Genomic DNA, 26,766 nt, shown 5'->3' with positions numbered 1-26,766 from the left:
TGTAGTCTGTCATCTTGAACTGAGATAGAATTTTCTTGGCATAAGTTGATTGTCTAAGTAAAATTCGGTTCTTCTATTGCTCCACTTCAATCCCTAAATAGTAGGAGAGAAGACCCAAATCTCTCATCTCAAATTCTGTCATCATTTGTTGTTTGAACTTGTTGATTTTCTCTGTGCTACTTCCTGTCACGATGAGATCGTCGACATACACTCGAACAAGTATACTTGCTTCTCCTTCACCTCTTGTATATACTGCATGTTCTTGAGTGCATTTTTTGAAGCCAAGCACTTCCAGACTCCTGTTCAAACGCATGTTCCAAGCTCGTGGAGCTTGCTGCAGTCCATAGAGGGCCTTGGACAACCTGTATACCTTATGTTTCTGATTTTGTACTTCAAACCCTTCTGGTTGTGTGACATATATTTCTTCTTCTAACTCTCCGTTAAGAAATGTTGACTTCACATCTAGATGGTGTACCTCCCATCTTTGATTTGCTGCAAGCGCAAGAATGACTCGAATAGTGTCAAGTCTAGCGATAGGCGCAAACACTTCTTCAAAGAATATGTCTTGTCTTTATACATAGCTTTTAGCCACTAATCTTGCTTTGTGCTTAATAATTTTCCCATCTGAATCTTTCTTCAATTCGAACACCCACTTTAAGTCGATAGGCTTGTGGCCTAATGGGAGCTCAATTAGGTTCCAAGTATTGTTCATCTCAATAGATTTCAGTTCTTTCTCCATTGCTTCGTACCAGCAAGCCTTGGTTGCAGCTTCTTGATAACATGTCGGCTCTTCAGATATCACCATCATCACCTCGCCCTCTTCTTCATCAATACCAACCACTTCCTTAGTGTTGGCGCAGATATCAACAATGGATCTAAAACGGATCGGTCCTTTATAAGACTCGGGCGAGTTTGTTATCGAAGGCGAGAAAGATGTATGGGTGTTCAATGATGGTGTAGATGGACTTGACGCTCCTGTCATGGGTACCACGGCTACTACCGGTGTTGTGACATCTTCTGCTGCGACCTCAATGTCTGCTGCAACAATCACCTCGTCGGTGCCAAATGCATCCACCACCATAAACTCTGGTACCTTTTCTTCATTGTTGGCACCTGCATTCCATGTCCATTCATAATTTTCTCGAAACATCACATCTCTACTTACTTGTAGCTTGTCATGCCTTGGATCAAATAGACGATGACTTTGCAGCCTTCCTTGACACCCAAGTATACCATGGGTGAGCTTATGTCGTCAAGTTTCTTGAGGTGAGGGGCTGTATTTTTCATATATGCAACACAACCGAACACTCTCAAGTGGGCGAGATGTGACTTTCTCCCCATCCAAGCTTCAAATGGCATGCACTCTCCTAGCGCCTTAGTGTTAGAGTGTATACTGAAAGTCTAAGCTTTTGTAAATATTTATTTTGAATAAAGAATCACATTTGGCCAAATTATCTACATTTGTTTGTAGTTGTTCAATTAATTTATATTATAGATAACATAGTATGCGGTGTCACATACAGAAGATAATGTTATCAGTACCTTATAAATTATAAACAGTAGCTCACGATCAAAATAGAAATGAGCAAACCATTGGAAGGTCGTAGTGTAATTAGGTATTAGTTTATCTTAACTATATAATTACACTAGTACACTTAGAGTGTATTTAGTAGGACCATCAGATGTCGTTTCTTTTATACTGACTTTATAAAGGAACAAGACCTCAGTAATTATGGAAGTGTGTGCTCTTAATCCTAATATAATAACAAGAACATATATTTGATATTTATTTCTTTAATGTATCAATAGGTGAGATTTAGTTCGATAAATCAATAAGCCCGATAAGTTGGGAAATGATATCACTTATAGTGTGTGTTCTTGATTATAGAAGGAAAATGTGTCCTAGTGATCTAGGTTGATAATGTCTCCAAGAGGAGCTCATAAGGATTGTCATGTTAAACCCTGCAGGTGGACTTAGTCCGACATGACGATAAGGTTGAATGGTACTACTCTTGGACTAAGATATTAATTAAATGAGTTGTCAGTAACTCACTTAATTAGTGGACATTCGACATCTTAAACACAAGGAGACTAACACACTCATAATAAGAAGGAGCCCAAAATGTAATTTGGGATTGATACGGTAGTTCAATAATAGTTCTCTAGTGGAATGAATTATTATTGATAAAATTAAGTTGTGTGTTCGGGGCGAACACGGGATGCTTAATTTTATCAGGAGACCAAAACCAATTCCTCCTCTCGGTCCATATCGTAGCCTCTTATTTATAGAGTACTATACCCACCTTCATACCCATGTTGTAGGGGCCGGCCAAGCTAGCTTGAGGACCAAGCTAGGGTCGGCCAAGCCTTGATCCATGGGTGGCCGGCCCTAGCTTGAACCCAAGCTTAGGTGGCCGACCCTATTAAATTAGAAAAGAATTTTAATTTTAAATTTTTCTTATGTGGAAGATATAATTTATTTGAGAGATTAAAAATTAAAATATCTCTTTTAAGTTTCTACAAAAGATTAAGAAAAGAGATTAAATCTCTTTCCTTATTTGTAGATTGAAAGAATATTTTATTTTTCTTCTTTATAAATTATTCACATGTTGAAAAATTAAAATTATAGAAATTTTTTTTTATCAACCATGAAGAGATTTTAAAGGAAAATTTTATTTTTTAAAATTTCCGGAGACAAATAAGGAATTTTAATTGGTTGATTAAAAATTATCTTATTTGTTCTTCCATAAGGTGGTCGGCCATGACATGGGTAATTAGGAAATTTTATTTAATTTTTCTTAATTAATTCATGTCAAGGAAAGTTAAGGAAATTTTATTGTAATTAAATTTCCTTATTTGCCAAAGCTAAGGATTATAAAAGAGGGGGTTTTGGGTGCCTTCAAGGTGAACAACCTCTATTATTTTTCTCCCTCTTTTCTTCCTTGGTGTGGCCGGCTCTTCCCTTTCTCTTCTCTCCATCCTTGTGGCCGAAACTCTCTTCTCTCTTGGAGATAAAGTGGTGGCCGGATCCAAGCTTGGTGAAGAAGGAGAGAAAGCTTGCATCCATTGGAGCTTGGTTGGTGGAAAAAGATCTTCATCCTTTGGAAGTCTTGCTTGGCCGAAACTTGAAGGAAGAAGAAGAAGGTGCTAGGTGGTACTCGTCTCGGAAGATCGTTGCCCACACAACATCCGAGATTAGAAGAGGAATACGGTAGAAGATCAAGAGGTCATTATCTACTAAGTAAGGTATAGCTAATATTGTTTTTCGCATCATGTTAGTTTTATCTCCATGTAAAAATACCAAATACAAGAGGCATGCGATTCTAGTTTTTCGAATTAGTTTTCAAAATTGTGTTCTTTTGTTTTTTCTTTTCCTTGTGATTTGATTGTTCTTAGAGGTTAACCTAGGGTTACTATGGGAAGGTTAAATATTTAATTTCCTTAAAAGGATTTGTCTAGTCGGTGGTGGTTGCTCTCATATCCAAGAAGGCCATGTGCCTCGCCATGCAGTACTGGAAGCCGATTTTGGAAATAGATATTTAATTGTCTTCGTGACCTAGGTGATTTGGATCGAACGTGTTAAGTTCCGCATGAGATCCAAGTCTAAACCTAAAAGAACAAATAAATTAAACTTAGGATCAAACGTGTTAAGTTCCGCAGGCGATCCAAGTTTAATTTAAAAGAACACATGGTATCTAGGAAAAGGTTCAGACCTTTGTACAAAATTTTTGTACAGTGGAACCGTTAGGTTTTCCGAGTAGCAACCAACACTTAGTTGGGAGATGGTTTAATAGATAGATAGAATGCCTAACCGCCTCTCCCCAGAACCTTGCCGACATATGTGTATCCTTGAGGAGAGATCTTGCCATTGCCATCGCGGTGTGATTACGACGTTCCACAACACCATTTTATTGGGGTATGTAGGGAGCCGTGAGATGTCGCTCGATTCCTTCATTTTCACAGAATTGAGTGAACTCCGTGGATAGAAACTCCCCGCCCCGATCTGTCCGGAGTGTTTGGATCTTGTATTCAGTCTTATTCTCCGTCAAGAATTTGAACTTCTTGAATGCTCGGAATGCATCATTCTTTGTTGCCAATATAAACACCCACATCCACCTTGTGAAATCATCAACAATCAGAAGAAAGTACTTGTTACCGGCTAGTGTACATGGTGAGATTGGCCTGCAAATATCAGCATGGAGAAGTTCCAACGGCTTCTCCGCTCTACAATTTGCTTGACACGGGAATGGCGACCTTGCATGTTTGGCGATCACACACACCTCGCAAAGCTTGTTCGGCTAGGGCAATGGAGGCACATCAACCGCCAATTTCTTCTCCCCTAACAGCTTCAAGTCATAGAAATTGACATGTCCGAGTCTTATTTGTCATAACCAGGTTGGGTCTTCTAGGCTTGCTAGGAGATTGACTTGCTTGAATGTTTTCAAGGTTATCTTGTACAAGCGATTTTGTGTTCGCTTTACCAGTATCAAGAGCTTCCCGCTCCTATCAATCACCTTCATGGTATCTCTTTCCATGTGCACCTCGTTCCCAATTTCTGTCAATTGACTGAGACTTATGATATTACTACAAAGTTTCGTAATGTAATATACCTCGTGAAGAGCCTTCCGATCGTTATTCTTGCATTCGAACACAACCGTCCCCTTGCCCAAGATCTCAATGGTTTATCCATCGCCAAATCTCACCCTCCCGGTGATGGTTTCATCTAGTTCTTGAAACTTCTCACGATGGCCAGTCATGTGGTTGTTGGCACCGTTTTCAAGGTACCAGATGTCTTTATCTCCTTTATTAACGTCTCGATACATCTCCGGTAGCAACCTATCTTCACTGAGCAGAATGGTATCCTGCCGCTCACGCCTAGTGTCAGGCTCCTCGTGGGGCACAGTCATCATCAGTGTCAGCTCTTCATCGGTGGCGCGAGTGAGGTGAGCCTCATCATCACGACTCTTGTTGTAGCACTCGGACGCATAATGTCCCATTTCCTCACAATTGAACACTTTATACGGTTCTTGTCATGAGTGCCTCTGCTATTGCTGCTAGTGCCTCCTGCACTATCTTGGCTTGGTGTACCACGGCCATGATCGCGCCCCCGCCCACGTCCACGTCATTTGCCACAACTAGGGTTGTTGGACCCACGCCCCTTGCCTCATGACGAAATGTCCACGCTGCTCCCCTTCTGTCGCATTTGCCATGCGGCATGAGTAAGTAGAAGCTCACCTTCAGCGTTGTTGGGGTTGCTGCGTAATCGTAGTGTTCGTTCCTCGTACGCCTTCAGTCACCCAATAGTCTCCTTAAATGGTATCGTCTCAAGATCATGAAACTGCTCAATACCGACAACAATAGGGAAGAACTTATCAGAGACAGAATCAAGCAACTTTTTTACCAAAGAGGAATCTTCAAGCGTGGCACCAAGAGTGGAGAACTTGCTGCTCATGGCGCTGAGCTTGCCAGCAAACTCATTAATCGTCTCAGTCTCCTTCATCCGGAGGACGTCAAAGTCGCTCTTCAACGTTTGTACGCATACCTTCTTCATCCGATTACAACCAGGGGTGGATCCATTGGGGGGGGGCGACTGCCAAGACTTCTGGATCCATCACTGATCGTCCGTCTCCCTCTTCCTGTAATTAAACTCTGCAAGTTGCCCCTCTTCCTTTTCGTTAATTCATCTCCTTGTTACTTTCTCCGGAACCCTTCACCAATCTTCCTTCCAGTGCCAGGGTTTACGTGTGACTGTGAGAGAGAAGCTAGCAGGTGGAGGAGAAGGGCGCCGACGTTCGCCAAGTTATGGGTTTTGGGCAATGGCGGAGGAGAAGCCACCGATAGAGAACCGCAAGGGCATGAACGGCCTCGACAAGGTCATGCTCAGACAGGTTCGCAGGAGCTCGGCGGAGGTCTGATCCTTCGTTATCTCTAGATATTTTTATTTCATAAGCAGTTTTGTTCTATTTCTATATTTTCGCTGATGATTGGAATGCAAAGATCGTCGACTGTGGATTACTGTGCTAGGATGCATCTAGTAAGTGTTTTTGGATATGATTCGCTTCTTTCATGGGCATTCGTCCGTCACTGCATTATTTTAGTCATTAGCTCGATTGGATTGATCAAATGAGAAGATGTGGATTTTATTTTCCACATTACAAAACAAAAAAGGAAAACTCATTGAAGATGCTAAAATTTATAGTGGAAAAATGTTATTCCCTTTCATATATCACAGTAGATAGATCCTATTTGATAGAAGTGACAACATACGGTAATGATTAACATAAAACAGAAAATACATAAATGATATTGTATCATGGCAGATTGAGAAAATATGAAGAATCTAACCAGAATGAACCCAGTTTAGGTGAGAGAATCAAAGTGAAATGTATAGAGATTAATTGAAGAGCGTAATTGTCTCGTATTCATTAGTAAACTGTTTTAATGTTATTGTACGGATTTTTTTCATAATATTGTACCTTTTTTTCCAATATGTGAAGTTATTTAAAAATGTATATATTTTTAATTACATATAATTAATTAATCGTTCAAAAAAAAATTTGATCGCGCTCATTCAGATCGCAATCGCTCCTTCATGTTTGAATTCCTGGATCCGTCACTGATCACAACCAAGGTACCTCATTTTGAGATTGTCCCAGACTTCCTTCGTCGTCTTCTTTTTTGCAATCTGGAGAAAGATGTCTTCGGGGATACATTGCCAGATATATGCACACGTCTTTTTGTCCTTCTTTGTATCTACTTGGACTCCTTCCGCTGGCTCCACCGCCTCCTAGACTCCCTGGGTATCAAGAATCGTCTCTGTCTTTATTGTCCACACAGTGTAATTATGAGGGTTTAGCATCGGATAAGGAAATGACACTCCGTCGTTCTCCTTTGTAGCAACTTGTGCGATGCCAGACATTTTTGTGGAAACGTGGATTTTTTGGTGTTCTATACTGCCAAAGCTCTGATACCAAATGTTAACTTAGAATCGATGAATAGCGCACCCAAAGCACACATCACACAGGAATATATAAGAAGAATAGAACAAATAGATATTTAACTTATGAAAGAAAATCTTACATCGAGATACCTTCTACACGCCTCTACGACCCTTTAAATACACCACAAATGATAAGAGCAAATATTATGAGATCCATAAAAATAGGATCGGCTAATACTAGATCTTTAAAAATAGGATCTGTTGAGTAATAAGAAATTGTCAAGAAAATAAATAAAAAAAATAATCTAACGACGTGGGGGCTTAATCTTATCATGTCTGGATTATTTTTTCACAGAGGATATAATGCGATGGTGAGTAGTGAATGGACTTCTAGGCAACAAATATTTGAATTTCATTTCGAACACATTACACTTGAGGATTTTGAGTTACTTGTGATGCTGAGTTGTCCATTTAAATCTATTTGCACTTACCGATTTATTTTAATGACAGATGAAAAAATTTTATAGGACCAGATAAGTTACCTCCAAAATTAGTTGAATTGTAACAACCGAATATCTGAATTATCAAAAAAATAAAAATTTTGCAAATATACGGCCAATCTATTTCCCCTTTGATCAGTATGTGCCCTATCTAATCACTCAACTACGTTCCCCCAAACAAAGATGGATTATCTACGTGAAGAACTCCTCGCCAGGTCTACCTTGTGTATGCACAATCTCTTAAAACATGCATGCCTTGTCTCATCTAGGTTTGTATATATTTGCAGTAACTTTCCCGTGTGATGCTTAGCCTATGCCTTTCATAAGAAAACTCTTTGTTGTTGAGGAGCAAGACGTACACTTCATAAAAAATATCATGATAAATATGATGATAATGAATATGATATAGAATATTAATAATTATAAGTTGCGCTTGCATGCAGTACCAATATTTAGCAAAACTATATACGATAGCATGTGCAATATCATTGAAGTAATCCTCTAAATGTTTTGTCATTTCCTTTCACTTAATTAGGATTTGTTTTTTTTTTAATTTAATCCCTTTTTAGTAGAATGGCATCCCAAACTGGATCTCATCTCTTTTATTTCTATTTTCTACAGAAGAAGACAACGGTATACATAAATAATCCTTAAAGTTGCTTAATAGAATTAGTTTACATCTAATACAATAAAGTAGCTGGCCACTCAATTTCACACTAAATTACTTAACATACTGCTAAAATAAAACGTCTGTTAGTTGCAAACTGACGATATATAACACTTCAACTAGCATGCATGGTGAAGATTCATCTACCAATTCTTCCTGGGCTAGAGACAGAAATCCAACTGTTTCTAAGGATGACCTTGCTCACCTTCTTTGGAAATTATTTTGCTTCCCTGTGCTATACATTCCAAAACTCAAAAGCTTGGAAAATGAGGAACACCATTATTTGTTTTAATTAGATGCAAATCTTATATATCTGTGAAGAAGAAATCAATTCAATCTTACTGCTCATGCAGTTGAATAATCATAGATATCAATGGTTATATATCATGTGTACTTAAATCATTTAAAACCTGAACTATTATTAATTTACGTTTAGGCATTAAGTTCAAAAAGTACTATTACATTAATTAGTCTTTCTAGCTCCAATATGATCCTCACATATATAAGTAGCCATATGAATACCAAGTACAAGATTAGTTATAGACAAGGATCAAGAGGAGATAACAAAATATTATATATTATATAGATATAGCTAATTGACTTTGATCATCAACAACTAATGCATCATGCATCTTCTTCATCATTCTCATCAGCCTCTTCATGGATGCTACATTCTCCACTCATCTTCTCCAACCCATTCCTTCTTTGTCGCAATTTCGCAGCGTTTCTACTGCTCAATGATCGCGGCTCCGCTGGCTGTCGAACCTTCACTCCTCGAATCATCTACAAATTCTCAATAACGCACAACATTGTCGATCGGTTCTTGCTTGAAATAGTAATTGGGTCATGTTTGTATGAAGATGCATGCATGGAATGAGTTAATTTTTTGTTTGTGTGAATGAAGTTCAGAGATATTGTGACTCACATATTTGCCGCACTTGACATCCGAGTAGATCACGATGAAGTCGCCTTCCTGCAAACCGTTCGACCTCACAAAATCTCCTGAATTCTCTTCACCATTAGCGTATGCATGATACCAAAAAAGAAAATGGCACTTTAGCTAATCAATAATCACACCTGTATTTTCCAAGAGATACATTCTGCTCTTGTTGTTTGGCCAGAATCTGCAGTTAACAAAAGATAATTGTTCAAAATTAACATCGATAATTAGGCATGGATATTGTAACTTAACTATATATCAATTATATAAATATGTGTACCTATATCGCATGTTCCAGACCTGCGATGTGCCGATATCTTCCATTGGAATGGAGATTCCATCCCTTGCATCTAGCTCAGGCAGGTGAGTCTCTGCCTCTTTCTGTTGGACAACAAAAGTATTATAATTTTTGTTTTTCTGATGAACAGAAAGAAGACTGAAATGTAAAAGGATCATCATCAGCAATGTAGCTTGTGAGCTCACTTTCGGCAGCACGATGCGACCCAGACTACCCACGTCGCTCTGCTTCAACACCTTCTGCAACAGGAATTTTAAGTTCTTCTCGCCCTTCCATCCCTGCCAATTAGTTCGCCAAAACTTAATTTTTACTTGCTAAATTGCAAAAAAAAATTAGAAAAAAGTTTAATTTCATAACGATTTATGATCAAATTACGGAAATATTAGCTAACCCGACGCTTCTGATCATGCTGATCAGAGGATTTCTGCTGTAGTTGAGCTGCCGGCGGCGGCGTTTCGTGAAAGGTCCAGTTCCTTCCATTTATAGAATGAGTTGATCCGGTGTCTTCTTGGTTTCCGCCGCCGACGAGCTGCTGGTGGTTATTATGATGGTTCCGGTGGGAGAAACGGCGCTGTCGCGCCATCCTTTTTTTCCTCGCTTCCTTGGTGGCCGAAGAACCGACGCCGACGCCGCCTAGCCTTTGTCCGGTGCCCGGGTGGTACATAGGACGGAAATGATTCGCGAATCCACCGGAATACTGCGGAGGAACCACGGATGGGAACGATGCAAACTGAGGCGGCAATGCTGGCCATGGCCCGGCGGCGGTGACGTCGAGGAAATCGATGGCTGGAGAAAACGGCTGGCTGTTCACCACTACGCTGCCGTTGGGAGCAGTGGAGCAATGGCGATACGCACTAGGATACGACATCTCGTCGCCGTCACCAACGGCGGCGAGAAAGGCCCGCTGCGGATTCGCGGCTCCCGGAATCCATGAGGCGCCGCCGTAAGCGCCGCCGCCGTCGATCTGCTGGTTAGGGTGGGGGTTATAAACGATGGGGCGCTTGCGTTGGAGGTGGTTGTTCTGCACCCAAGTGAGTATGAGGCGGAGAAGCTGGGTGCGGCCCTGCTGAGTCCGGCCGAGCCGCTTGGCGGCGCACTCAATGGTGGAGCGCTTGAGCTTTATGCTGCGGAGGTCCTCCGGCGAGATGGCGTCCCTGTTGTTCTTCAACCAGTCAAAGAATATCCTCGCCGGCTCTTGCTCTGAGTTATTATTACAGCTACCCTGTTCCTGCTGCTCCGGCAACAGTACTCCTCCTTCATCTCGTCCACGCGTCGCCTCCGCCCCGTCGGCTGGGAGAAGAGAGGAGGGATCCCACAAGGGGTCGTCCACGTCGATGGACAGGTCGAAGAGATCTATGTCCTCCTCGTCTATGTGGAAGTCGTCGCCTCCGCCGGATCGTTCGTGTTCGACCACCGAGGATGAAGTCGCCACGGCGGCTTCCTCGGGCTGCGGATGGCCCACGTCGTCCAAGCCGACGCCTACGCCATCGGCGACCTGCAAGAAGGCCCACGAGTCGGCGGAGGAAGAGGGGGAGGAGGAGGAGGAGGCGGCGGCGGCTGCATGCAGGGTGGTGGAACCGGCGCCGGAGGAAGGAGAGGGGGAGGAAATGCACGGGAAGCAAGGCATAGCAGAGAAGGCGTCCTCGGAGAAGATTAGATCGTCGCCGTAGACATCGAGCATGATCTCGTCGGGGTCTCCCAGAACGGCCTGATCCTGATCCTGATCCCGATCTACTACATGATCATCCACCATGGTTGCTACTTTTTCCTCCTCATGATCGTCGCTCTGCATGCAGCTCTTGCATTCAATGTCGTCCATGGCAGGATGAGATCTCTCAACCTACTTTTACACACACACACACACTATATAAAACAGTGCTTAGAGAACAAGGTCAAGAACAGAAGAGATTATAAGTGCAATAATTAATCAATTAACTGAGTGAAAGGATAGGATACGCAAGTCTCAACAGAGGAAACCTGAGAAGAGGGGTTCATCTTGGGCCCGGTATGGGTTTGTACAAGGCAAGTCAACCATATTGTTGTGGATGTGATGGGGCCACAACAGTGCTACATATTTTTGATATGAACGCATGCTTGATTCTAGGAAGCAGGAGAGAATTAATTAGCTAGCTAGTTATCCATCGATGCAAAACACTGTGTGAAAAACAGTCTCTTTTGTTTAATCGATGAATTGCCAGAATTCATGGAAGTCTTATTGAATGTGAAAGTAATACGCGATGGCTGGCCCAGGTCTGAAGCCAGACAGGACGACTGTGCGCCCTTCGAGACCCCAACGCCAAACGTCGCGGCCTCAGTGGCGGTCGCGGGCGGCGAGACAGCGGACCCACCCTCGCGCATGATCCGCTGCCCTGCCAGGACACCAGATCCCGTCACGCGTGGCGGCATCACCGATGAGCACTGCTTTACCGCCAGTGCTGGCCTGCGGACGCGTAGCCGGTCGCCATTGGGCGGCCGCTAAGGCTTCGGGCTCGCGCGGCGGTGGAGGTCACGAGGCGGACGGACACGTGTATGGGGTGTCGGGCGGCGTGTCGTCGGCGGAGACGCCTCTGCTAACTCACAGCTGGCTGTGTCCGATGCCGCTAGCTCCGCAACAAGCTTCCTTCGTCATCCTTCGCAACCTCCTTCCCGGTGCATGCATGGCATTTACTGTCATATATCGATCTTTTATTCGAATTAAACTTTCAAATTCGATATGTAGCAATTAAGGCATCGCATTTAAGTTCATTAATTATTAAATTTTATGGACGGAGCAATCTCTCTCGTCACTGCCTGCGTCCGTCGAACGGCCGACGCTTTATGACGTCGGCAATCATTATATGTCCCTGAGCCGTTCATTCTCTCTTCTCATCCACGTACGCCGTACTTATTACTATGCACTCTCGCCTTCGGTGATCTTTGGACTCCCTTGGAGAAAATATATAATTGATAATCGAGCATGGATTTCAAGAAAGAACAAACTTGGCTACTTGGACCTTAATCGATATCTTAACAAAACAAGATCATGGATTTGGCTTCATCAGCAGAAGTAATATGGGTTTTGCTCAGCCCAAATATTTAATGTGCAGACACTACTGCACAGGTCCAGAGCAAACCCCTAGCTCCGTCCTATATATATTCATCCAGCGAAGTAAACAAACAGACTAATTAAATTCATAACTTTAAATTAATTACGACTTAAATTTTCATTAGGCTATACAATCCAGGCATTGCTCTCTGTATATGGACAATATATAATTAATGCATGGATTATCAAGTTCATGTTCACCCACGTGCATGCTCTCATCGTCATTCCTTCACAAACAGCTAGCTCAGAGTTTAGGGCGAACACTCCACTAATCCATCAAATTTAATTAATGATAATTAATTAAGATGGATAGGCCATAGTGAGATTAGTGGGCACAGCTATTCATTTGTCATTTGTAGGGCCTCAACTTTGATATGGTAATTAATGCTCATGCTTCGCTTTGAGATCTCAAGGAAGTACACGATGCATGGGCGTCCCAATCCGAATGGTAGTTAAGCTATCAATTAGGTCTGATAGAAAACCCTAATTGGAAAAGTTTAAAGCGTGCGATTAAGTGTGGCAAGCTGATCCTTTCCACACATCACTTCATGCATTCGTCTTCATGATCGACTGACTTTTATACTAGCAATAGCGCACACATGTTGTATGAGCCTCCGAATTCTTTCTTTCTATTTCTATAGTAAACTACTAATGGAACTTACTTTATAATATAATTTCCCTTGTATTCACATAGTTAATTGTGATTCGTGCACACATGTTGCATGAGCTAGGCCCCTTATGGCAATACAGATAGTGATCTAATGGAAGGAGAATTAACCTATAGAAAATATTTTTAAACTTTTTGTATTGTCTTTACTTTTATTTTTTTTTAGGGCAAAACTTAAATATTTTTATAATTTTATATACCTCTAGGGGTATTTATAAAAAATTGAGGTGGGACAACTACCCCACCAAAGTTATACGTGGCTCCGCCTTATTGAGTGTGTAATATAATATATGAACACGTGCAGGTAACAGACTCTCCTTCATTAAAAAATTAATTTATAATCTTAGTCAAAAGGTCGCCCATAAATTGTATAAAAATAAATACTACATAAGGGTACGCCATACATGCAATAGTGTAATGTTAAGATGATGCTCGAGAATCTCAGTAGCAAGTTACTATAACAGACTCTCCTTATAAAAAATTAATTTAATATCATATTTAATCTTAGCCAAAAAATTGCGAAAAATATGTTTTTTAATATTACCAACCTATATTGAACCTTCTCTGCTCGTAGTATTGTCAATTCTAAGATGTAAGACTAAAGAGAACTCTAGATTTCTAATTGATTAATGAGAAAAATTCTCAATAATACGCCGTAGCTAAGTCTCGAACTTTAAATCCCTGATTAATTAATGAAATTTTTTTTTTTGCCGCATGTGAGTCACGAACTCTAGATTACTGATTGATTAATAAAAAAAATTCTCAATAATACATGGCAGTTGAATCTTGAACTTTAGATTCATGATAAATGCATTTGTGGAAATTACTAATAAACCTTAAAATTATTTCGGTGTGAAAAGGGAAAAATATTAACATAATTTCATTTTGAGCTTCGTATTCACCAAAATTAGTTAGTAATATACTAGCGATCATGCACACGCGTTGTATGTAGGGAGAGATATGAGGGAAGAAGAATTGATCTATTGAAAATAATTTTAATTTTTAAGTATTGCCCCTACTTTTATTTTTTTTAATGGGGTAAGATTCAACTGCCCCACCAAATTAAACTATACTTGTAACAGATTATCGGATTATCCTTCATAAAAAATTAATTTAATTTTTATATCAGATATTAAATTGATAAGAACAAATATCATTGGTTGATGAATTTGGGAATAAGAGAATGGAATGATAGTAAAGGATAGTGTTTGAATTGTGGGTTTGGGAATGATTTATAGATTTATGGAAATCAACTAAACCCATATAACTCACCTAAGATAATGTGGACTAAAGAGAACTCTCGATTTCTAATTGATTAATTATAAAAATTCTCAATAATACGTCACAGCTAAGTCTCGAACTCTAGATCCCTGATTGATAAACTTAAAAAATTTTCAATAATAGGCCGCAACTAAGTCTCAAATTTTAGATTTTAATTGATTCATGAGAATTTTTTTTAATAATATGTCGCAGCTAAGTCTCAAATCTAGATCTCTCATTGATTAATGAGAAAATTCTTAATAATACGTTGTAGTTGAGTCTGGAACTCTATAGAACCCTAATTGATTTGTCTGTAGAAATTACTAATAAGTCTTAGAATTATTTTTATTGTGAATAGAAAAAGGGCATTTATATAATTTCATTTTGGGGTTTTCCAAAGTTAATTAGTAAAGGAGGGAGATTTTAATAAAATTGTTATATATATATATATATATATATATATATATATATATATATATATATATATATATATATATATATATATATATATATATATATTTTGGTAAAATAAAAAAACTTTTATTTCATATATTTTAGATATATATCCACACAAACTTTCAAAACTCAACCCATCATCACGTCCCCATCGATCACGAATTAAATAATTAGCCAAAGCGATCCTTTTCCTAATTTCCTTTCTTTGAATCATTCCCAAGGAGAGAAGCCACAAAATGGTCTGGTGACCCGGTTTAATCGGGGGTGACATGAACCGATGAACCAACACAATTGGAGCAGTAGTGGTTGGGGTTGAGGCCTCATCTTTAATTAGGATATATACGTACGTGTGCCGCCAATTGATTGAGGTTGGACGTGAGACCAACCTAGACAATCATTCAGCACAGTAGTGGTATTCCACACAATATTAATTAATTAATTAATTAGCGCCACAAGACGACATGGTTCCCATCAAATAAACCCGGTCGGTCCGCCTCGTGGGTCATGTGAACCATGTGCCACCATGTGGTGGTTCGCCCTACCCGGTCCCACTTCACCGCTTTTTGTTCCCAATCTAGCCAGGAAAGATCGGGACGCGTCGGCGGCACATTGATTTTTTTTTTTGTTTTTTCAAAAAATATTTAGAATTTATTTATTTATAGATTTTTGTCACTGTCTTATATATGAATTTAGGTTATATTAAGGCTCATAGTCTACGAAGATATTCGAGAAAGATTCGTGCCATTAGACTATTTATTTATTATTTTTTTTTTAAAAAAAAAAAAGAAAAACCACTAGGGTCCTTTTTAGCTACTTTCTTATAAATTTATAATAGCGAGGCTAAAGCCTAAAATATAACATGTTGGATTCTCCTGGATCATAATTAAACCTTCGAAAAATGCTCGTACATAGAATCTACAGACTTGTTCTTTAATCTGTCAAGTTATCTTCAGATCATAATTAATTAAAACAATATATCTAATTAACTTTAAGTTGATCATATATATATCGAGTTCAAATCAAAATCGAGTCCAGCCACACAACTCCATCGATCGACGATCGATCAGCATAGTAGAAGCAAACGGACGCCCACGCTTAATCCGTCGATCGTCTCCGACCGAATCAAGTCACATCTGATGAAAGTGAAACGATCGAGAGGAATAAGCATTTTCTGGCCATCACCACCACGCGCGCACGCCACCCGTTTCTGTTTGGTTCCGCGCCTATCACGACACCGTCCCTTTCGGCTCTTCCTCTCCTTCACACGCAACTTATAATAAATAATTTATCTCATCCGTGTTGGCCCTGCGACTGACACTGGGCTTCATCTTGCCTCATCCTCTCTTTTCTATCTTCCTAACCCATCGTCTTCCCTAATCTCCCTCTAGCTCCTCTTCCATCCCCCTCTCTCATCATTGCAGAGGAATCAGCTCCCGGATTGCAGTTGACATATATATGTATAGAAGAAGCTTCAAGGATACCAGGAGTTCCTTAGGGAGCCCTAACCCTAATTTTTCCAAGCCCATGGTGGCTTTGCGCTTCCTCCGCGCCCTCTCCCTCGTCCGCCGCTCCGGCCTGGGGGCCTGCTCGCCCTCCTACCGAGCACGCGGAATCCGACGCGCCGCCTACGCCTGCATGGCCGCCTCCGCCGGGCCCCGCCGGGCGTGGAGTCGCGCCTTGCTACGTAAAATCCGACGACGTCCCGGCCGAGGTCTTCGGAGGCCGAGGGCTGTGATTTGGAGACACAGGCCCGTCGGCGGTGGCGATCGGTTGGAGGTGGCGCTCCGGCGGTTGGTGCCCGGAGGAGGCTGCATGGAGTACTGCAGGTTGCTGGAAGAGGCTGCTGACTACGTGAAGTGCCTGGCCATGCAGGTAAGGCTCATGCAGACCATTGTGGATTCTGCGTCTCATGTTTAATTCGATCGATTAGTCACCATATTGGAGATCAAGATTAGGGTTTAAAGCTTTGCTAAAATACTACATGGGGTGCAGTTAGGGTTCCCAGGAGGAGGAAGAACAGGTTAACTTCCCTATGTAATTAATTAATTAATTAATCATATATCTCTGCATATATAAGTCACTTAATTAGTCGACACGCAGGAGTTAATTAGATTCATACGTGCTTTGTAAATTAATTTAATTAGTCATCATAAATCTGTTGACAAAAAGTAATTAATCAAAAGAAAACATGCTCTTAGTTTTCTTTGCAATTGTTCTTGAATGAAGAAGGATTAGACTGGTTAATTAATTGATTGATTTGTGAAGGTTTTGGTTGGTAATTAAGGATTAGGTGAGTGCATGTGCATGTGAGTTAGAAGTGGGCTGTCAATCCCTCTCCACAATTAGGTTCGATTCTCTTGTTGTTGGATAATATCTTCTTTATCTTTTTATTTAAAGTAATAACTTCTTTTAAGCATATTAGTAATGATAAGGATATGCTTATCTTCTTTTGGCCATCGTTTAGTTAATTGAAAATTAGATATGAAATAGAGATAATTCTCTGTCATGCATTATAACCACTCTCATACTGATAACATTATAATTTTTATTGAATTACTTTTTTTAATCGCACTCCTTTTTCTGAATAAATAAAATATTATTTTGGACTTCAGCTCCTTTTATAGATTAATTATTTATTCTTTACTTTTCTTTCTTTTCTAACTCTAGAAAGGTCTCATTGCAAATGCTCTTTCTTCTTTCTTCTATAAAGGATCGTGCTTTAATTGGCTAGTGTTCATAGTTTTTGCAAAGGGCAACACCTGTGTGGTTTCTTGGATGATATTTAATAATAAATATTAAAATTTATAAAAAATATCTCATGCTTATCATTATTACTATTGTAATATATAAAATCTAAAAAAATGAATGTCCTATATCTCTAGTTTAATAATATCATAATTATTTAATTTATACAAAAATTAGATTAAAAAAAAGCTTATTGCTAGTAGAGGTGAGTTCATCCCCCACAGTCACAAATGGTTGATTGATCGACTTTGCATTAGACAGTCACATGTGGCTAGAGTTGAGCATAGAGTTGATTGAATTACTTCCATAGGTATGGTACAGTACAAAACACTAGGAGGAACAAATAAGAGAATTAGCTAGAGTTCAAATCTAAGGATGAATATTTTGAAGATTGTCCTCTTGAGTGAGCATATTCGATAGACTAACCAAGAGAAGATCATCTACCTCTAGGATTAATCAGACAAAATCAGGACATCTAGATTATCAAAAACAAAAAAAAAAAAATCTCATGATGGTTAGTGCATCATAGCATGCTCTTGCTTTGTGTAAAGAGTATCAGGAACCCCAAAACAAAAAGGAGAAAAGAAGAGAAGAGGGACAAGTGTGTTTTCCATCTCTTTCTGATGTAGAAATGCTACTGCAAAATGCCTACAGCTAGCCCACCACCTAAAACTCACGTCTTTTCATAGCCTGATGAATGAACTGGGGGTTCTTCTTCAACTACTGCTTCTGGCAATTTTAGTTTCTCTGAAATCTTGAATTATATATCTTGAAAAGAAAAGGTGTGGTTCCAAACCCTGTCAAGTGTCTAACATGGATTGTGGATGTTCTGATTGCTTAGGTCCAAATCAGGACATAATTTGTGCTTATCTTTTTGAGGCTCAATGGACCGCATTGTGCTATCTATCATATTTGTTGATGATGACCTGCATTTATAAGAGTGAAGCACAATATATACATTTCCATGTCTTCATTCTTGTTTCAGGTACTTGCAGACAGACCATCAAAATAGAGTCACTACCCAAATATATTTTTAGGTAGTAGTCACTCTATTTTTTCTATAATAAACAAAGGAACAACTTTTGATTTGTCATTCCAAATTGCCACACTACTTTAAGTTTAGGAAGGTTAATTACCAAAAGTAAAAAAGACAATAGTAAATTTGAACTCAAATCACGTCACAAATTAATCCAAAGAAATATATTTATGCAACAACCTTTTTAATTTATGCAAAATTATCACTGATGTGATAGTCCTTAGAATCCTCATACCATTGGGTATTGAAATAATAACATACGTTCAACATTTTTATCTATTATCAATATCTATTATCAATGAAGGTAATATAATGTTTTTTATAAGAAAAGTGTATATAAGGAGTATCAAACTTATTATTACTTGTGTAAATATAAAGTTATCCCAAATTTCTACTATTGTCATTTGTTCATTTTCTTCTTCTCTCTTCTTCTCATGTTCATCGAGAGTTGAAATTTTCTTCATCTTTTCTTTCTCAAAATCATCAATTTTTAATTCCATTGATCTTGTTTACAAGAAGAAAAAAAATATTTTCTACTCAATAAAAAAGCAAAAAATTTACATATGCTTGGAATGTGTTCCAAATAATTATTTTACATCTTTAAGCATGTAAGGATCCTTTGACTAGACCTCGACAAAAATCAAGTTGTTGTGAGTAACGTATCAAAGTCAACTTGTTTATTTCATCATCGTTAGTCTTGGGATTCACATTATAGTTAGTACAAATCATTATTCGTCTAACTTTTCTAGTACGAATATCCTGATCCTGTTGAAAGCGCTGGAATTCTGTTCTGTTTTAATTCTCCTGTACAAAAATTGTACAAGTATAGAACTTTTCCTAGCAACTCGCATGTTCGATCAGACATGTGTTTGATCAATCAAGCAAGTTCTTGACGGATCAAAGCACACCTTGATCGAAGTACAAGATCGTTGGCTTCTTGTGTTTGTATTCAAAATCGATACAAAGAAAACTAAACTAATTACACAGCGGAATTAAAGAACTAGTTATACCTTTCCTTTGTAGCTAAAGACCTCTTGATCTTCTACTGTTTTCCTCTCCTCTTCTTGGACGTCATGTAGGCGACGATCTACCAAGATAACAAACACCCTTCCTTTCGTTGTTTCCGAACCGCCGGCCACCAAGAGAGGCTCTAGGATGGGGCGCCTCCTCCTCTTCTTCCTCTTCTCCAAACCGCTGGCCACCAAGGGATCTAAGCAAGAGGCGCCGACCCCTAGCAAGGAAGAGGAGCCGCTGGCCCTAGCAAGGAAGAGAAGCCGCCGACCCTAGCAAGGAAGAGAAGCCGTCAACCCTAGCAAGGGAGTTGTGGAAAACTTATGTTTAGGGGGCGCCACCTCCCCTTTTTAAAACCCTTGCCGTCGGTTACAAAGAAAGAAAAAAATAACAGAATTTTGTTTAGAAAAAATCTTCCTTTTATTTTTTTATAACTAAATTCTGTTTAGAAAAAATCTCCCTTTTATTTTTTATAACCAAATTCTGTTTAGAAAAAATCTCCCTTTTATTTTTTATAACCAAATTCTATTGGGGTGGATGCGAGACTTTATATAGAGGCTACAACAGGGACCTAGAGGAGGAATTGGTTTAGGTCTCCTGATGGACTTGGGCTTCCTGTGTTCGGCTCGAACACTCAACTCAAGTTCATCAATAATAACTCATACCACTAAAGGGTTATTATTGAACTACCGCACCAATCCCATATTACAATATAAGCTTCTTCTTATCATGAGTGTGTTAATCTCCCTGTGTTTAAGATATCGTATGTCCGTTAATTAATTGAGTTACTGACAACTCAATTAATTAACATCTGATTGCAAGAGTAGTATCACTCAACTTTATTATCATGCCGGACTAAATCCACCTGCAGGGTTTACATGATAATCCTTATGAGCTCCTCAAGGAGGCATCATCAACTTAAATAATTAGGACATAGATTCCTTTTATAATGAACAACACACCATATAAATAGTACTATTTCCTAATTCATCGGGCTTATTGATTTAACGAATAAATCTCACTTATTGATAAATTAAAGAAATAAATACTAAGTATATGTACTTGTTATTATATAGGGATTAAGAGGACGCATATCCATAATAATAGAGGTTCTGTTTTTTTATATAGTCAGTACAAATCGAACAATCTCAAACGGTCCTGCTCAATACACACATAGTGTATTAGTGTAATTTTATAGTCAAGACAGATTAATACCAAAGTACACTACAACCGTTCCAATGGTTTGCCTCAATTCATCTTGATTGTGAGCTACTATTTATAATTTATAAGGAACCGATAACATGATCTTCTGTGTGACACTACACACCATGTTATCTATAATATAAATTAAATGGACAACTGCATTGACATATATATATAAATATAAAATGTAAACATTTGACCAAAATGATTCTCATTTCAAAATATTTCAAAATAAATCTTTATACAAAAATTAGGCTTATAATATACATCTCAACACTTGTTTCATTAGTTGCTCATGTTTGTCTCCTCCATCGAATTAATGCTAGTGCTTCTAACTCTTAAGTTAGTTTGTATACCATCGAGCAATTTTTTGAATGATTTTTTTAAGGATTATTTTCTCCTACTTCGATTATTTCTTTTAATCACGCTCATCTAGGCATCACTCATAACCTATCCTAATGTTATATGAAGTGAGATAAATCATGAGATCAATATATAGCCGACCGTCAGATGGCTAGAGGATGAAAAGAATTTTTTTGCCGAGAGCATGCATATGTGGGTATTAATCTCCGTGGTAACAAATTTACCACCCTTTAGTCAACTGGGCTGCTGGGCACCCCATGAGGACTAATTTATACGTATGTTTGTATGGCAAATGGTGAGCTGATGAAGAAATAAAGTGAAGAAATCGTGATTTATTGTGAAATTTAAAAAATTCAGAAAATAGACACACAAACTATGAACTATTTTTGTATAAAGCTAGACAACATGAAACCAATTGTGCATTTAATCTTTCATCAGCAAATAAAACATTGTCTGCAACACGTTGTCACATGACATAACAAAATTAAATAAGACTGGAAAAACAACAGCCGACTACCTAGAACTCAATTTTGAAGAGTTGATGGGAATCTTACGTTCCAGTTCTCACCAAAGTCCTAAAAATAAATGTCAACTCATTTGAGGTTGGAAAAAAAATCCCTACAGCTCGCTCTCTGCATCAGATGGCTTCCCGTTGACCGCGACTAGCTCAGTGTCAAAGAGTAGGGTGGCTCCACCTGTAAGATTTCAGTATAAAGCAGTGATGAAAACTGGACAATCCTCGAGTCATGTTTTTCTACCGAGTCAGCTAAAGTTTTGATTCAACCAAATGTCCTTTCCTTACCAGTGTTAGCTGGGACTTTAAAAGGCAGACGTTAACCAAATCTAAAAAGACCCAACACAAATTAACCAACCTGGGATCTTTGGAGGTGATCCTTCGGCACCATAAGCAAGTTTTGCGGGAATTTTCAGTTTTCGCTTTTCGCCAACACACATGCCCAAGAGCCCTTGATCCCATCCTGCACAAGGTCGGTAGCATCAGTTTTGAGATGGTTGATGTAGATAGCCACATTCATTATTAACTATATCAATGGAAATCAGAAATAAGATTACTTGATCAAGCAATCAAAATGAGGAGGATGCAACCAAACCAAAATTATCACAGATAAGAGAAGCAAGACAATTACAAAGATCTAAACAAATGCAAAGACAAGAAACCCACAGCAACATGTTTCAATTACAAAGATAACTAAAATGTGATTATTGTGAGAGAAAAAAGGGTCATATGAGTTACTTGTTGAAAATTACATGGTAAGTTTTCCAAGGGTGGTGTAGAAGACCAGAGTTACACAATGGAAGAGGAAGTGGTGGTCATGGTTCTGAATAAGCTCACTAGTCCAAGACAATGACATTTCTTAGGAAGTTTCACCCATGCCAACAAAGAACATGGAAGATCTCAAGCAACTTATGGCACAAGTTATATTCATTCTCTACTGGAGCTCCATCATTTACCACTGGCACAAAGTTGTATTCAATTTTTACTGGAGCTCCACACAAAATTTCATCCTTCCTCTTCAATGCAGTACTCTCATTTTACTCTTGTCATTTATCTCATGTAGTTTACTTACTCCTTCCATCTAGAAACTCTTTTGTCTTCCTGGATTATTGCATTTGGTGCATCTAATCATATGATTGGTCCATCAAACTTTTTTGTGCCATATATTCCATATCCAGTTAGAGCTAAAAGTGCACATAGCTGATGTCTCTTTTTTCCACTACAAAAGGTATCATAAATGTTACTTTCATAAAAGTTTGCATGTTTCAAGGTTTCCAAACTCATCTTTGGACATAAAATTGCATGTTTCAAGTTTGTCCAAATTCATCTTTTCATATAGTTGCATGTTTCAACTCTAACATGTTACTTTCATATATCATGTTTTGCATGTTTCAAGTTTTGCAAATTTTCATGATTCCCTTGATTGGGTGGAGAAATGGGATCTCATGAAATCTAAGGCTATATGTCAATGTCATTACTCAGGTGCAACGTGCTATAACGTGCTATGAAAACACATTTTCAAATTTTCTTGATTGCCTCTTCCAAAAGGAGGGTAATATTGATACAAAGTGGCATACCTTTGATCACCTGACCACTGCCAAGTTCAAATTCAATTGGGTCTCTTTCAAAAGTGGAATCAAATACTTCTCCATTTGTAAGTGAACCCTGCAATATATATATAAAAAAGGCAGAAAAAATCTTAGCAAAATTAAACAAGTAAATACTTGCAATCTGAATCAACAACAACAGGGCATCTCAATTTAGCAGTTTAAGAACCACTTGGAGATTCAATCACCAAAAACCCAAAATTCCTTAGTTATTTTTAAGAAAAAAGAAATCCCACAATAACCAAGTAAATGTTTAAACTATGCAAATACAGAAATGAATCATATAAGTCACTTAGCTGTTTTTAAAGGTTGTTTCAACTAGATTAGCATATATGTTATAGATGGCATGAGTAGGAGAGTATCCTGAATATTACCTTCAAGATAAGATATATTCCAGGTGTTCGGATTATTATGGTATTTAATAACATGTAAGATAAATAAAGTAATGAAATATATATATTGGGAGAGTCTTTCACCATTGGAGAAGCTTTTCTTAATCCACCCAATTATCAAATGCGCTTGCTAGATTGTGGAATCAGTCAACTAATTCAACTGTTATAAGTCAGTTGTGTCTTTTTGTTGATAAACAGAGGAATGACTCAATTGAGAAGGAGATCCAAACGCCTCTTACACTAAGCTGTGGGTGTAAATTTATCTGTTTCTATTTTCTCCTTGCCATCACTTTTTTTAGAAATATGAGGAAGTTAGTAGCAGAGTAATCCTCCTCAGCAATTGGATTGGAATCAAATAACTCATTTCAGTGAAGACATGTATACATCTATCTTACATGTTAAGAATTTCATGGTTTCGATGAACATCTTAGAGAAATCAACATAGTTTTTAATACCAGAATCAGCTTCCAAATCCTAGTATAGAAGTTGAAGCTATTAAAAGAAGATAAAAACAATATGCAAAAAGAGAGAAGAAAAGAAAACGATTTGTAAATAACAGAAACTAGAAAATCATGTTCAATTCAGATGCAAATTGTAAAATGTCAACTCCGATTTTAACCCAATACATTACAATGGCATCAAAGAAGAAATCACAATGGTGTCACTGCTTACTCGATAGTGAACTTTAATTACGTCACCTTTGTGAGCTTGAATGGTGCAAGACTTTGGTTTGTACTGCAAAATCAAGCAGATAAATAAAATTAAACAAGGCAAATATATGCTACAGACAACTTATTTCAATGGAACTATGCTGTATATGCAGTTTAGTATCTTCATGCATCTTATATTTTGCATTGAAAGAATTGAGACTATAAGCTTCAGAGTAAGAGCACAGAGAGCTAAACCATGTTACCAGTTAATAACAATGGGAGGAAAGAGATACAGACACCCATTAGCATTAGTTTAGTTCATCAAATTTCAATCATAGTCGGAGCAAGAGAAAAGAAAGCATTTTCTCATCAAATACAAACATTCGTTTTCAATCATAGTCGGAGCAAGAGAAAAGAAAGCATTTTCTCATCAAATACAAACATTCGTTTCAATCATTCAGCTTCTGTTGGGCTTCAAGGTTCTATACTCTCAAAATCATTGCGTTTGAATTCCAAAATAAGTAAAGGAAAAAACCTAAGGCAATTTCTAAAACCTAATACCCAGAACAATATTATCTTGCCGGCATTCGCACAATCACTGCTAGGAGAAAACACGTCCATCAAAAACTGATCTTTCTTCTAGCTCATCGTATGATGCGTTATCATAACAAAAATAAGCTGTACCATGATAATCACCATATATTAAGATCCAAACTTTTCCGCCCCAATCTCTAATCTATAAATAATAGCTATCCCTACTACCAAACATTTTATTAAAAGAAACAGAAAGCAAATAAAGACTTAAAAACCGAAAAAGTACCTTAACTCCGATCTGGAGTTCCGTCACGTCGCCCGATTTCTGAGCAGAAGCTACGCCATGAAAAAACACATCCGGCAATAAGCAAAAGTTCACAAAGACTGACGGAAATTAATTGAGAGACAAATGATTACCGAGCACTAATGAAGCAACGGTTAACGCAACATAGAGGTGAAGCCTCGCCATTGCCGTCTCTCTGTCGTTCTTTGAATTTGCAGTGTTCTGTCCTCCAATATCCTGAGGTATATAAGGCGGTCCACGATATCATGTATCAGCGGACCACGATAAGGGTTTCTTTGTTGTATTTAAATTGTTTTACGTATTTATATATTTATTTATTTATTTATCTATTTATAGCAAAAAGTTAAAACTTTGAAATTACAGCTAAATGCCTAAATCCAATATATTTTGATTTTTTTTTCCTCCCACCACATTATTCGCATTTTTATTTTGAGTTTATTTGAAAGTTAGAAAATATAAGAAAAAGGAAACAAAATAAATTTATTCTTTAATTCTCCTCAATATTTATTTGGATGAAACCAAATTAAGAAAGCAAATGATGCAAATATCCTTTTGCTAATCAATTATAATAATGTATAATTAATACCTTATATACATAAATAAAACCAAATTAAGAAAGCAAATGGTGCCAATATCCTTTGCTAATCAATTATAATAATATATAATTAACCCATGAATTCTAGAGATAAAATTTAATTGGTTTAATCTCAAACTAAAAAATTAAAAATATTATTAGGTACCATAAATACGACCTAAATTTTTTTTAGCTTGGACACTATAACTCAACCTCTAAATCTTAAAGATAAAATCTAATTGTTTAAATCCGAAGATTAAAAATATATATATATATATATTGAATTGAAATGCCAAAAATCCAAGCACCTCAATATCATAAAAAAAATAATGAAGGCGTCTCCAATACGTTCGAGGAGTCTCGAGTCAGGTTCGGATGAATTCACAACGAAAACGCTGCAGACTTTCCGTTGTGAATTCATCCGAACCTGACTCGAGACTCCTCGAACGTATTGGAGGCGCCTTTATTATTTTTTTTATGATATTGAGGTGCCTGGATATATATATATATATATATATATATATATATAGGGTAACTATGTTGTGGACCATTCGCAGAGTGCCCATGTGCAATAGTGGTCGAGGCGCTTAGAATGAATTCATGAGTCTGAATTCATGTAATAATTTTTTTTTTATTTTAAGGTATATTATATATATTTAGGATTCAATATTTTAAAATTTAGGAATTGGGTTATAATGAGTCTAAGTCAATAATATTTTTACTTTTGGATTATAATGTTCAAGATTAAAAATTTTAGATACTCATGAGATATATTATATGTATTCAGTGTTTAAAATTTTAAAATTTAGGAATTAATTATAATAAGTATAAGCTAATAAGATTTTTTTTTAAATTTCAAATTTTCCCCCTGGGCTATATAGTTTTTAAGTTTAAAAATTTGAAATGTTCAGTTCCTTCTTAAAGAAATGTTGATTTTTTTTTAAAAAAAAAAATTAATCCGAGATCGCTATAATGCACAAGCGGCGTGTATATATATATAATTTTAAAAATAAAAAGATG

General features: G+C 37.9%; 3 protein-coding genes across 3 annotated transcripts; 1 reads left to right on the top strand and 2 right to left on the bottom strand.

The window, feature by feature from the left end:
* Window positions 1-8,731: 8,731 nt before the first annotated feature.
* Window positions 8,732-11,164, bottom strand: LOC122050826 (regulatory protein viviparous-1-like). The gene is made up of 6 exons (XM_042611700.1): window positions 9,737-11,164; window positions 9,531-9,623; window positions 9,328-9,428; window positions 9,185-9,231; window positions 9,033-9,118; window positions 8,732-8,890 (listed from the first exon to the last, which is right to left on the bottom strand). Exons 1-6 carry the CDS (start codon window positions 11,162-11,164, stop codon window positions 8,732-8,734), a joined length of 1,914 nt encoding a protein of 637 aa, XP_042467634.1.
* A 5,173-nt stretch (window positions 11,165-16,337) lies between these two features.
* On the top strand, window positions 16,338-16,730 carry LOC122050825 (transcription factor IBH1-like). The gene has a single exon (XM_042611699.1). The coding sequence runs from the start codon at window positions 16,338-16,340 to the stop codon at window positions 16,728-16,730; it is 393 nt and encodes a 130-aa protein (XP_042467633.1).
* Window positions 16,731-21,390: 4,660 nt separating this feature from the next.
* LOC122054193 (peptidyl-prolyl cis-trans isomerase FKBP15-1-like) lies at window positions 21,391-25,364 on the bottom strand. The gene is made up of 6 exons (XM_042616002.1): window positions 25,286-25,364; window positions 25,155-25,204; window positions 24,357-24,419; window positions 23,263-23,350; window positions 22,044-22,148; window positions 21,391-21,866 (listed from the first exon to the last, which is right to left on the bottom strand). Exons 1-6 carry the CDS (start codon window positions 25,335-25,337, stop codon window positions 21,790-21,792), a joined length of 435 nt encoding a protein of 144 aa, XP_042471936.1. The 5' UTR covers window positions 25,338-25,364; the 3' UTR covers window positions 21,391-21,789.
* Between the last annotated feature and the right edge of the window lie 1,402 nt (window positions 25,365-26,766).

The sequence above is a fragment of the Zingiber officinale genome, chromosome 3A (genome assembly GCF_018446385.1).
Source record: "Zingiber officinale cultivar Zhangliang chromosome 3A, Zo_v1.1, whole genome shotgun sequence".
Classification (NCBI taxonomy): domain Eukaryota; kingdom Viridiplantae; phylum Streptophyta; class Magnoliopsida; order Zingiberales; family Zingiberaceae; genus Zingiber; species Zingiber officinale.
The sequence above is the reverse complement of the archived record's forward strand: the minus strand, read 5'-3'. Positions and strand labels throughout refer to the sequence as shown.

Bases quoted from the DNA above. Each gene is read 5' to 3' on its own strand.
- LOC122050826 (XM_042611700.1), bottom strand. From the start codon at position 11,164: ATGGACGACATTGAATGCAAGAGCTGCATGCAGAGCGACGATCATGAG. The intron at 9,624-9,736 runs GTTAGCTAATAT...ACTAATTGGCAG, and splicing joins AGCATGATCAGAAGCGTCGG to GGATGGAAGGGCGAGAAGAA. The intron at 9,119-9,184 runs GTGTGATTATTG...CTAATGGTGAAG, and splicing joins GTATCTCTTGGAAAATACAG to AGAATTCAGGAGATTTTGTG.
- LOC122050825 (XM_042611699.1), top strand. From the start codon at position 16,338: ATGGTGGCTTTGCGCTTCCTCCGCGCCCTCTCCCTCGTCCGCCGCTCC.
- LOC122054193 (XM_042616002.1), bottom strand. From the start codon at position 25,337: ATGGCGAGGCTTCACCTCTATGTTGCGTTAACCGTTGCTTCATTAGTG. The intron at 25,205-25,285 runs GTAATCATTTGT...TTCATGGCGTAG, and splicing joins CGTTGCTTCATTAGTGCTCG to CTTCTGCTCAGAAATCGGGC. The intron at 21,867-22,043 runs GTTGGTTAATTT...GAAATCTTACAG, and splicing joins ATCACCTCCAAAGATCCCAG to GTGGAGCCACCCTACTCTTT.